This window comes from Rattus rattus, chromosome X (assembly GCF_011064425.1).
Source record: "Rattus rattus isolate New Zealand chromosome X, Rrattus_CSIRO_v1, whole genome shotgun sequence".
Lineage (NCBI taxonomy): Eukaryota > Metazoa > Chordata > Mammalia > Rodentia > Muridae > Rattus > Rattus rattus.
In genome coordinates, this window is record NC_046172.1 from 42,111,606 (window position 1) to 42,125,074 (window position 13,469).

At 34.2% G+C, this 13,469-nt stretch overlaps 1 protein-coding gene across 1 annotated transcript in view; it reads right to left on the reverse strand.

The window, feature by feature from the left end:
- Positions 1-10,557: 10,557 nt before the first annotated feature.
- Positions 10,558-13,469, reverse strand: part of LOC116887851 (dystrophin-like) — a 232,215-nt gene continuing 229,303 nt past the window's right edge. Inside the window, exon 9 of the mRNA XM_032889355.1 lies at positions 10,558-10,811. Within this exon, the coding sequence (XP_032745246.1) occupies positions 10,558-10,811 (254 nt within the window). The remainder of the gene's footprint in view (positions 10,812-13,469) is intronic.

Here is a 13,469-nt window from a genome sequence, read left to right on the forward strand (position 1 = left end):
TACTTCATTACCTTAATTTCATTATGACATTTGGAAAGCATTCTCTTTATTTGAGGTCTCACTTTAATTTGCTAACTTTATTAAAAGGCTTAAGCAGTGTTGTAATTAACAAATCATCCAGATAACCCAGAATTCTAAGAGAAGTATGGTTGAAAGGGTGTGGAAGTGTTCCTGTAGAAACCACCCCTAAAATAACATCAGAAATCACCAGAACCACCCTACCCAGATTTCTAGGTAATTTTTTTATTGCTATGAACGACTATAGGAAGTTACATTCACACATATGTCTTGTCATGAGATCATATATTTGCACTTTAAAAATCAGGAAAAAGACCCTTCAGTCTTCATGAAGTGTGAATATACTTTGAAAAGCAGATTCACCAATAAATAACCCATGTATTATACACGCATTGAAACTTTATACTTTATTGATTTTTTTGTAAATTGAGTCACATATATATGCAACCATTCCTAAAGTCCAATTCTGAGACAAGGTTTTCTTTACCTCATATTAATAACAACCTTCAACTATCAATTTTCTTCATCCCCAGTTATTATTTGTTTTACATATAACCAGAGAGAGACAATGTTATTTTTGACTGGGTTGTATGAATTGGCATGATTTTGAGGTTTATCTATCCTATACTATTAGAATCATAATGAATTTGTCATATAATAATATTTCAATTTTTATGTACAAGATTCTGTTTATGTAGCTCTTTGCTGAGGGAGATATGGGTTGGTTATGTATCCTGAATATGATATTAATACTATTATTGATTAATTAATACTTCTGTATAAATATTTATACCTACCTTTATTCCTGTTGAGTATATATTTAGCAGTAGAACACTAATATTTATACCCCTGCAAATTTCTGCATATCTTACCATTATTTTGACAATTTATTTATTTCATTTACATATTTATTCATTGTTTGCTTTCTTGAGACTAAGTTTTATTATATAACTGTGGATGTCATGAAACTTATTATGTAGTCCATACTGGACTTGAACTTGTGGTAAAATCTACCTTTAGATTATAAATATGCTCTACTGCATCTGAACATATTTGTCATTTGAAATACTCATCAAATATGTAAGGATTCCAATTATTCTCCATCCTTGTGCTTCACATAGTATAAAATCATTGTTTTGGCTAGTGCATATAAAATACCATTTCATTGTTTTTCATTAATATTTTCTCATCACTAGTGATAACTATATTAACATTTGTTTAAGGCTGTCAACTTTTGGGAATTTTTCTATTAAAATAGTCACTGTAATTAGGTAATTTATATTGATGTTTGAGTTATTAGAGTTTATATATGTTCCTAAATAAATTCCTTATTACAGATACCATTTGAAATATTTTCCCAAATCCTGTGGATTGTCTTTAACTTATTGGCACTGTTTGAAGTTGAAAAGTTTTAGTTCTGATTATTTGTCTTGTATTACATTCATTTTTGGTGTTGCAATTAAGAAACAATTTTTGTACCTCTATCCTTTTTTGAAATATTTTAAAGTTTTATGGTGTGTGCTGTGTTTTTGTGTGTTTGTGTGTACAGGCAAGTGGATGAGTATGCAACTTTGTACACACATCTGTATGCCCGAATATGGCAAAAGCTGCCCTCATTTAACACTCTGAATCTATGCATTTGAAACAGTATTCCTCACTGAATTTGGCTTGCTTTTCTCAACTAGGGTAGAATCCAGCAAACTCCAGTGGTCCTGTTTCAGCACTTCAAACTGGATAGATAGGCAATTATTGGGTAACCACCTTGTTACATGGATGCTGGGATCCAAACTCTAGTACCCATGATTGCACAATAAGTGATCTTAACTCCTGAGCCATCATCACTCAAGCCCTTAAAGTTTTAGGTCTTTTGTTTAATTTTAAATTTCATCCTAGAATAGGTTATGTTTTGCAAAGCATTAAAGTTTGCTTATTTTAATTAAAATATTTACTTTTAATTAACACAGGAAAATCATACACATTTATAGGATAAAACCCAATGTCTAAGGTAATTAGTCTAATCTGCTATCTCATATAATGTTCATTATTTTTGTATTTGAGAATTTGAAATGTGGAGTTAAAATGACTCAGATGCATGTCATATTTTATTATTAACCATGTCAGCATGCTGTGTAATAAATTTTGAGTATTTATACATTCTAACTAAAACACCATGAGCTCCACCAGAATACTTCAGGGCTCTTGTCATCATCATGCTTGTCTCTACTTGTATAAGTTTTGAGTGATTAGAGTCCATTTATAAATTCATGTGGTGTACTAAGATGTCTGACTTTTGATACCTGACTGATTTTACTTAGTGTAAGTTCATTCATTAAGTTCATTCATGCTCTTAAGAATGATAGAAATCATTTCACTGCATTTTAACACATTCTTTTTTATTGTGCTATGTTTCATCAGGAAGTCTCATTATTTCTACTTTCGGAAGAGTTTGAAAAGATGGAGATAAAGAAACTCGAACATATAGGCACTGAGGAAAATTTCCTGAAAAGAACACCAATGGCTTATGCTCTAAGATCAAGAATCAAGAAATGGGATCCCATAAAACTTCAAAGCTTCTGTAAGGCAAAGGACACTGTTGTAAGGACAAAATGGCAACCAACAGATTGGGAAAAGATCTTTACCAACCAAACAACTAATCTAATAGAGCGCTTATATCCAAAATATAGAAAAAAACTCAAGAAGTTAGATTCCAGATATTTAACCCTATAAAAATGGGATACAGAGCTAAACAAAGAATTCATAGCTGAGGAATATCTAATGACTGAGAAGTACCTAAAAGAAATGTTCAACATCCTTAGTCAGGGAAATGCAAACAAAAACAACTCTGAGATTCCACCTCACACCATCAGAACAGATTAGATCAAAAACTCAGGTGACAGTAGATGCTGTCGAGGATGTGGAGAAAGAAGAACTCTCCTCCATTGTTGGTGGGATTGCAGACTGGTACAACCATTCTGGAAATCAGTCTGGAGGTTCCTCAGAAAATTGGACATTGCACTACCTGAGGACCCAGCTGCCCTTCAACAGAGGAATGGATACAGAAAATGTGGTACATCTACACAATGGAATACTGCTCTGCTATAAAAAAAATGACTTTATGAAATTCATAGGCAAATGGATGGAACTGGAAAATATCATCCTGAATGAGGTAACCCAATCAGAGAAAAACACACATGGTATGCACTCATTGTTAAGTGGCTATTAGCCCAAATGCTCGAATTACCCAAGATGCACAGAACACATGAAAGTCAAGAAGGATGAGCAAAATGCGAATGCTTCACTCCTTCTATAAAAGAGGAACAAGAATACCCTTGGGAGGGAATAGGGAGGCAAAGTTTAGAACAGAGACAGAAGGAACACCCATTCAGAGCCTGCCCCACATGTGGCCCATACATATACAGCCACCAAACTAGGTAAGATGGATGAAGCAAAGAATTGCAGGCTGACAGGAAACGGATGTAGATCTCTCCTGAGAGACACAGCCAGAATACAGCAAACACATAGGCAAATGCCAGCAGCAAACCACTGAACTGAGAACGGGACCCCCATTGAAGGAATCAGAGAAAGAACTGAAAGAGCTGAAGGGGCTCGAGACCCCATATGAACAACAATGCCAACCAACCAGAGCTTCCAGGGACTAAGCCACTACCCAAAGACTATACAGGGGCTGACCCTGGGCTCCAACTGCATAGGTAGCAATGAATAGCCTAGTAAGGACACCAGTGGAAGGGGAAGCCCTTGGTCCTGCCAAGACTGAACCCCCAGTGAACGGGATTGTTGGGGGAGGGCAGTAATGGGGAGAATGGGGAGGGAACATCCACATAGAAGGGAGGGGGAGGTTAGGGGATGTTTGCTTGAAACCAGAAAGGTAATAACAATTGAAATGTAAATAAGAAATTCCCGATTTAGTAAAGATGGAGGAAAAAAAGATAAAAAAAAATTCTGTCGGTTGCATCTAAACACAGTTCTAAATCTTTCCATATTGAACCAATTTTCTTTCTTTTGTTATTCAGTATAGCATCTATTATTTATGATAACATTAGAATTTTCTTCTTTTTGCAATTTCCAATGATAGGAAATGTGGCTATTGATTTGAGATAGTTCTTTTATTTTTTTTCACAGCACATGTCACACACTTTATTCTTTAGAGGCTTTTAGGATTTTATGTTTTTATTCTGATTTTTCTCAAGGTAGTTTTAATTTTAATGAGATTTCTTTTCTAGCACAGTGCATCCATTAGCATGCAGTATATAATTTTCTTACATTTGCAAACTCTTCAATGTTCCAGCTATTTATCTTCAATTTTATTCCATAATCTGAAAATTTACACTATAGAATTTTCATCTCTTTGTGGACAATCTTGAAGAGGATTTATTATAAAACAGAATAATATGAATCCTGTTATTATTGTGTAGAGAATTATAGAGATGGCTATTACAGTTTATAAGAGTATAGTATTCTTCAAGTATCTCCCCTTGCTTACCTGTCCAGATATTCAATCTGTTATTAAAAATCAGAAACAGCCAGCTACATTTTCTTGAATTGCATGTCACTTTATTTTTTCAGTTTTTGCTTTATGTATTTACATATTATTTTTCTTTTTCTCAGACTGGAGTATATCTTTTGAGCATTCATCATGCCTCTTTTATGCTAGCTGTTGTGCTTTCAAAGACAGAATTTCATGTGGTACTTGTTTTATAGTTTTCTCTTTAATTTACCATAATTGTGGACATGACCAAGACCTTCTCCACTCTCCACAAATATGCCAGAGCTTTCGAAGCCCCCATAATGACATGTCAATACCCAGATGCCCATTTAAATTTTTTTAAATCCTCAATGAGTATCACTGCCAATATATGATGTTATGTTAAATAACTTCTATGGAGTGATGTATATTATGAACATAAATGGATGTTTTTTCATAGGGAGTTAGCTGTAAGTCAGGTCAAGTAAAGACTGGATTCTCCATCTTTTTTTGTTTTTATTTTCCCAGTGGTTCCAAGGTTGCTGATCCTCCAGACTACTGTGGAGCTAGAAGAAAAGGACAGGAAAACCTCACTGTTCTTGCAGAAGTATAACATGTCAGAGATTATAACTTTTTGTTAACTTTCTGAGTTCAGAGGAGAAATTCTACAATTATCTTCTAAAATTTTTTTTTGGTTTGCTTTTTGTGGAAGAATGGATTTCTATAGTCATCACAGTATATTTTCAAGTACTGAAGAAGTTAAACTGTGAATGAAATCTAGCAAAAATAATGGTGTGGCCAGAGTATAAAGGAAAGCAAGACATGGAAACTCTGTCTTAAATATACGTGTAAGTAACAAGGGAAATTACCCTGATATTAGTTGTGTTATATCAGAGATATAAGGTATGTTCTCTATGTTTTAAGTTTATTGGCCTCCTAGTACTACAAGAAGAAAAGTACTATTAGCTTATTGATTCTTAATCATTTGGCAGTGTTACAGGGAAAATAAAGGGGACATTTAAAAATGCATGAACAGATGGTAGGTTCTGAACAGATAATATTAGACAATGTTTTTCATTATTAGATTAGAAATCACTACTACTTTCAGTTACTTTTGTAACTCTAGAATACATACTTGCATATATACATATATCCATACATATCAAAATGTGTATGCTTAACATATATAAACCTTTGTTTCTATCATCGTAAATACCTATAATACAGGCAGAATACTGTCTCATATATAACTTTCATCCCCGCACACACACACATAAAATAATAATGTAGCCTTTAAGTTTATCAAAGAATTGCCCCTGACATTTTTATTTCCTACTAAAATAATTTGTGATTTTCAAGTGGCTAGTGTAGGTACATTATAGAACAGGTTTTAATAAGAAAATTAATTACAATTATAATGTATCTATGCTCTAGTAAAAGATGTATCTAAAACATAGGCTTTTTCAGCCTCAGGAATGTTTATTTAATAATTGAAAGTTATTAGATTTCTCCCTTCAAATAGTTTCAAGTATTAAATAGCCAAATCAGCTAGGCTCAAACAAGATTTCGCTTCTCTATTGAATTCATGTACTCTTAGCTCACCCAAGTACAAAACAGCTAATACTGTCACGTTTGAAAAGCTTTTATGCTGAATTTGACACAAAAGCAATCACAGAAGAGAGAAAAGGAATTTCATTTTCAAAAAAGCTGAAAGGAGAAAAATAAATGAAAAGTGTGAGCCTGGCCAAATCTTTATTGCCACTGGAAAAGAGAATTCAAAATGATCAAGAAATAATTTTTTCCAAAGATCCCATTGCCAAGTTTAGTCCAATCTTAGCCTGGCGAATAGGCTGTGAACTCAACTAAGATTGTGCCAAAATGAAACAAATCCTAGACTGATCAGCGCTGGCAGTTTCAGGTGCCATTGGAATACTACTTTTGCCTTTTCTGAAAGTTCTAAATGGCACATGAGAATCTCTCACAGGATTCTTATGACTTGTTGGCAGGGATTTTGTTTACTGTTGAACCGTGTGTGTGTGTGTGTGTGTGTGTGTGTGTGTGTTGGGTTGTTTTGGGGGGGTTGTTTTGTAACATCTGTCTCTTGAAAGAGAGCATATTTATACCAACCCTAAGAAGATCAAATAAGATGTGGTTAATTAAATAATCTGAATACCAAATGTTCAGCAAAGAGAGAATGAAAAATAGATTATGTATAGGTTTATCATAACCCATTAATTAGTAATTCATAGAATAGACCATCTGGAGTCTGTTTTTCTGCCTACCCAGTGTTCTCCTACTGCTATCTCCTTCTATCCTGACTTTGATTTTAAGGTAGGCTTTCCCAGATGTCATCTCACATGTGATTTCTACAATGTGAATATGATATTACTTGTACAATTGCTTCCCATTTTTTTTAACTAAGACGTGGATAGTTTACAAATATGAAGCCAGAGAGGTAAGAATTAAAGCTGGAACTTGGTGAAATGCTATGACGAATCAAAAATGATAACGACGAAAAAGTATAAAATGGTGAAAAATCATGTGATAACACGAACGTGAAAATTCAGAATTTTAAAAAATTATACACATTATTTGAATAATATTGTGCATGTGGTTAGTATAAATTAGAGATTAGAATCAATAACGCATCTAGATTGCTAGAAATCATGATCAGTAAAATTCAGTCATGATGATTTGTTTTAAGTACTAAAGAGATCGCTGGGCATGGTGGCACATGCCTTTAATCCTAGCACTCATGAGGTGGAGGCAGGTGGATCTCTGTGTGTTTTCAGCTATCCTGGCCTACAAAGTGAGTTGTAGGACAGCCAAGGCTGTTAATCCAGATTAACCCTTTTAAAACAAAAAAAAGGTTAAAAAAAAAGTCATAGAATTGTGTTAGCGTTGGAAGCCGTTCACTGCTATTTATTAAGAGTAGACTGTGTCCTCAGGAATGGGGCAGTAATGCAGGCTGACTGTTAGAACCACAGCTCTCCAGATCTGATAAGGGTCTTGCAAGACGAGTAGCTTCTCTTGGAAATCAGAGGGAAACAAATCTGGCAATACTTTATGAGGAGAGAGATGTAGGTCAGATTATCCAGTGTCTGCTTGTATCTATTTCCAAAACCTTTTTCTTCAAAGAAAATTGTAAATGGTAACCCTGCCAGTGTCACTCAGCAGTGGGAACACATTTAGCTGTGAAAAAAAAATCTCTCTTTTATTTGTTCCCTAACTTTGCAAAGATTTAAAAATAGTAGTTTCATCTAAATGAATATAATTTGAAATTATCTTCAGTTTTTCAGAGTAGAAAATACTGTGAAAATGTTCCCATATTACACTATTCAGTTACTTTCTTTTTCAGCCAGTTGGCTTATCAATAATATCTTATTTGTCAATTAATAATTACTGTTGTCTCGTTCTGAGCTTCATGATGTTTTATCAATTTCTTTTATTTACACAGAAAGTGGGTGGAAAAGAAAATCTGCGAAGTCATCTACAAGAATAATTGCTGTAAATTCCTGTTTCACATCCCTATTCCTATCAAAAGTAGTCACTGAACCTCATCAGCCTTCAGTCTTCTGCATACCACTAAAAAGGAGCCCTTTTCATAAGAAATGACTGTGAGAACCAATTAAAAACATAAATGTAAAGTGACTACCACTGTTTTTTGCATATAACACCCAACTTTAGTATTAACAATAGGATTGTTTTAGTATTCCTTTATACCATCCAGGGAAGGAGGTAGATGGAAACATTAATGTTTTGGCAATCTTTTTTCATCTGTCTTATGATCATATGTTTACTTTGATGGACATGTCTATCATTAAATTTCTAAAAGGAGACAAGAATACCTACAATTTCTAGAGAAAATGACCAAGTCATTTTTATGAAGGAGACAGAAGAGTACTCAAAGCCATTTTTAAAAATCTTAAAAAAGATAATAATTATGATAAAATCCTGTGTTGTGTTAGGTCTTTTAAAAAAATCCATTTAGATACATAGACTGTTTTGTTTTCTTCTATAATTTCTTTTCTTTTAGTATTTTTTAAACAGCTACTTATTATATCCTAATAATTCCTGACACCCCCTTAGGATTCTTTCAGGGTAAGATTATTTTTCAATTTTCAACATTTAGAGTCAAATATAGCACTACTTACATCTCATTTTCCTTTTTCCCCCCTCATATATTTCAAACATTTTTCTTGATAATTTTGTATCCATTAACCCTTTTTGTTTATGATCTGTGAAATTCATAATATACTAGTTTATAGATAAGAACAGACCAATCAAGAATAACCACATGTATTTAATTTCATTTAGTCAGACCAAGAATTAAGGAAACAATTATTAGAAATTACTTATGCATTTGTGCCAGGAAATTAATACTAATAGAGGTAATAATGAGTCTTAAAATCCCACACAGCCTTCTAGAATTTTTATATACCAGAGATCTTAACTTCATAGAAGCTTAGATTCTCTAACAAAGTGGCTTTGATGAAGATTGGCTAAAAGTTTATTAATACCATTCAGCGTATCTGAAATTAATGGGGGAAAAGATCTGATCAGTGAGACATGGTAGAAATCCTAGGCCTTCCATAAAATTCATGAACTAAATGAGCATAATCTCAGTGGCTTAGGGGAACCCATATGTTTAAAACAATAGTTTTGAAAAAAAATGGAAAAGCTTGTCCCCAAGTGACCAGTTGGACAGAGATTGTAGAAAAGGATTTATCAGCTTCTAATAGACTATAATTAACAAATCAATTATTATTAAGTTTTATTGTATTATATTCTTGATATCGCAGGTTTTATGTCTCAATACAACTTAACACAATATAAATAGACTGCTTTGGATATGAGATATTTGAGAATTGAAGTAGACATTATCAAGAAAATTATGTTTTTTTCCTTAGATAACATAACTTGTATCAGATTCAGATCTTTGCCTGCCAGAAAGACTTTCTAACAGAATGGAGAAAAACAGTGGATAGTTTCTGATCAAATATCCAAACCTTCCAACCATGTTATTTCCACTGGTTAAAAAAATCTTTCAACAGTATCCATTGTTTAGCATTTAATGTCTCAGATGACCAATACATGTAAGATTTGAAATGATCAAATGTATATAAAGCATCATGCATGGTACTTGATAAAGTGAATGCACTTTATTTCCTTACCCCTCCCTTTTAGCCTTGAAAGTGCTAAACTATTAAGTGGAAAGATATTTCTAACATTTTAAAAGACAGATGGCGAAAAAGAAAAGGAAGAATAAGAGACATAAAAAACTGTTGTGTTAACATCAGAGAAAGGGAGAAGAAAGTGAGAGTACAATTTCCACTTAAACCTTTTTCTGATACCTACTCATTCCCTTCTCCAGTTAGAGCCAGTTAGATATAAGGGCAAGTATATCTATCTATTACTTTCCTAGGAAGAAATTAATGATGAATATTAAGTTAATGTCATACTAGTATGGAAGTGTGGTATGCATATTAGGTTGAAGTGTTCTTAAAAGAATAGTGTGGTATAAAACCCAGGTGATAAACCAGGATTTATCTCACTTAAGAGAATAAATAGAGGTAGTCTTGAGTTAAACCCCAGCAGAAAGCACATGCTTGTAATTCCAGGGGATGCAGGCAGGAAGATGAAGTGTGAAGGCAAGAATAGGCTACTTAAGAACCTGTATTAACAAAGAAAAACAAAAAACAAACTGTTCGTATTACAAGACAAAAGTTAACTTTAAGGTTACAATGGGCTATCAGCTTTCCTCTAACCTGTACAGTGTCCCAAAATTTTGAGCAGGTGGGTGTAGTGGCACTTATCTGTAATCTTGAGGATTTTTTTCCTCTGTCTTTATTAACTTGGGTATTTCTTATTTACATTTCAATTGTTATTCCCTTTCCCAGTTTCCCAGCCAACATCCCCCTAACCCCCCGAAGATTTTGAGTTTGAGATTTTATCTCAAAAACAAACACATATAACCAAAAATTCCACTGCTCATTTTTAAGATGTAATTTTCACTAAAACCTATTAAATTTTAATCTATGGCATGGCTTCATTTGCTACAAGTAGTTTATTTTTAAAAAGATACATTTGGCACTAACCTTGGTTTCTGTGATTTTCTTTTGGATTGCATCCATCGTGTGAGGACCTTCTTTCCATGAGTCAAGCTTGCCTCTGGCCTGTCCTATGACCTGTTTAGCTTCTTCCTTAGCTTCTAGCCATTGTGTTGAATCCTTTAACATTTCATTCAACTGTTGTCTCCTGTTCTGCAGCTGTTCTTGTACCTCATCCCACTGAATCTGAATTCTTTCAACTGGAATGAAAGGAAAAATAAAGAACAGTAAATACTACTCAAGAGAAGACAGTGGAATTTAGTATCTAAACGTCATCGAACATTTCTATCCTCATTAAAAATTTCCGAGGTACTATGGGTGGGGTAGGTAGAATAATTAGTAAAATGATTTCCTCACTTAGGTGACAAAGCTGACTTCCTCTTAAATTGCATGCAAGGGAATAAATTAGAATATTGGTGCTATGTTTAGAAATATAAATTCAACCTCAGACACTGATACCAAATAACAATTACTTCTTGGATCGGTACTGAAGGGCTTGGTTCTATTATGTAAGCATTTACTTGTGAGTGTAACGGTGTGTGTTTGGATGTTTCAAAGTCAGAGTCAAGATGAGAAGCAGAGACAGGCTTAATGAGCTCATTGGGTAGCTAGTCTATCTTACTTAGTGAAGTTTCAAATTAACGAGATACCTTGTCTCAAATAAATGGTGGAAAACACCTGAGGACTGACTCCAGAGGTTGTGCTCTGGCCTTCATGTTCAAACGAGAATAAGACAAGACATTGATCTTTATACATATTTAACAAGGATATTTACAAATATACTTGATACACATGCCACTGTGAAGGAAATTTTACACAATAAACTTCCAAAGCCCATAGAACCAAACATTACCAACATTGTAGTAGTATCCAGATGCTATGATTCCATGATTCTTATAGGTATCAATAAATTTTGGGGTACGGTATTTTGCCTTTTCCTATCCCAATTCTCTTTATGATAAATTTGCCAATAAAACGGATATTTTAAAGGAGGTATCTAGAGAATTATTCCAGAGTTTTTTGTGAGCAGCTTTTTATATTTATGGTTGAAGATACATTTTCCTTCTAGGTTTATCTTTGATAACTAACTGCTTTCAAATATCATTATTATAGATGAAGGGTTTCCTGATCATCCTTTGTGCACTCGTGGATACTTATCACACACTACCATGATTTATATTTATGTTTACTTTTCTATTTCTCACTCTATACAGTAGATACCTTACCTGCAAGCATAGGGATTTGTAGTGGATGCTGCCAGTGACCAATCTATATACATTTGATACTTTCCTTGTGTACTCATTAGCAGGCACTTGCATGAATACAAGCATTATGATTTTCTTTTATCTTGAGCAGACTTGTAGGGAGAATTAAAGCCTCAGTAGTAGTATTAAGGCAATGCGAGATAAGAGTTGGAAGAACATTACTCCTTGATTCCTGCCCTTGTTGCTTTTGGTAAAAATTATAAGTGTTTTCCATTATCCTCTAGGAGTTCCCTTATCAATGTTGAACAACTGTTAAAAACAATAGCCTTCACAATAATTGGCTTTCTTAGTTTCTTTCCTTTCCCTATCTCTGTTCCACCCCTCTAAAGCCGTTTGGGGAGCTGTCTGAAGGACTGGAGGAGCAGAGGGGGATTGCAACCCCATAGGAAGAACAATGTAGGTTGACTGAACCACCACCTAAAGAGTGTACAGGGAGGGATCCATGGCTCCAGATATATATTTGGCCTTGTCTGATCAGTGAGAGAGGAGGTCCTTGGTCTTGTGGAGGTTTGATGCCACAGCATAGGGGCGCACTAGAGCAGTGGGGAGGGAAACGGTGGGCAAGTGGGTGAGTGGGTGAGTGGGTGAGTGGAAGCACCCTCATAGAAGCAAATGGGAGAGAGGAGAGGGCAGATATGGGATGGAGGTTTACGGAGGGGAAACCAAGAAGTGGGGTGTCATTTGACATGTAAACAAATGGAATGATTAATTAAAAAACTCTACATTTGTGTAGTTTTTACACAGATATCTTCGGTTTGTGATTATTTAGTAGTTTAGATGTTTATGCAGAGTATAATTTTCATTATATATTGGAATTGAGAAAATAAATATAATAAAGTATTAGCTTATGAAATATACTATATTATATATATATATATATAATTTAGAGGTTCTTCTTCAAAAGTGGTACGACCTGTATTATAGAGATCAGTTTGCTAAAGTTACAACGTGGTTTAGGGCTTGTATTGTCATGGACGTTACTCAGTGGTAAAAAAGCATAATATAGTGTTTTTCACCATACAGGAGTTCTTAGTCTGATCCTCTGTATCACAAAAGGGGAATAAGTATGGTATATTTATTCACTGGACAGTGAACTTGCCATAAATGATTAGACCATAAAATTGTTCACCTATTGAGTAAAAAAAAAGTTGGGCAATGCAGTTGAGTAACTGGTAGTAATCACCAGGGAAGGCCTGAACAAACACATGTAAAAAAATTTAGGAGCATTACAGGTATTTCAAGAGATGAAAGGGGCATAAAATCTAAAGATCATCAAAGCTAAGCTGTTATTCTGGAAATGGTTCAGTGTGGGAGTTGGACAGCATACAGACCTAGTAATTGTCCATAATGGGCAGCAGTTCAAATTACAGATTTTTATCACACTTGCAACACTTTCCCTCAGGAGATTGATTGACCAAAGATGTATTATGGCAATATTTGGTCACTAGAGCTCATACTGTTAGATTTACATTTATACCAGATTCCACTGACATACAAAAAGTGAAAATAATAATAAAAATATATGCACATAAACTCAGACAATCTGTGGAATGTTTCAATTGAAAGCAAACTCAGAAATACACATTTTTTTCC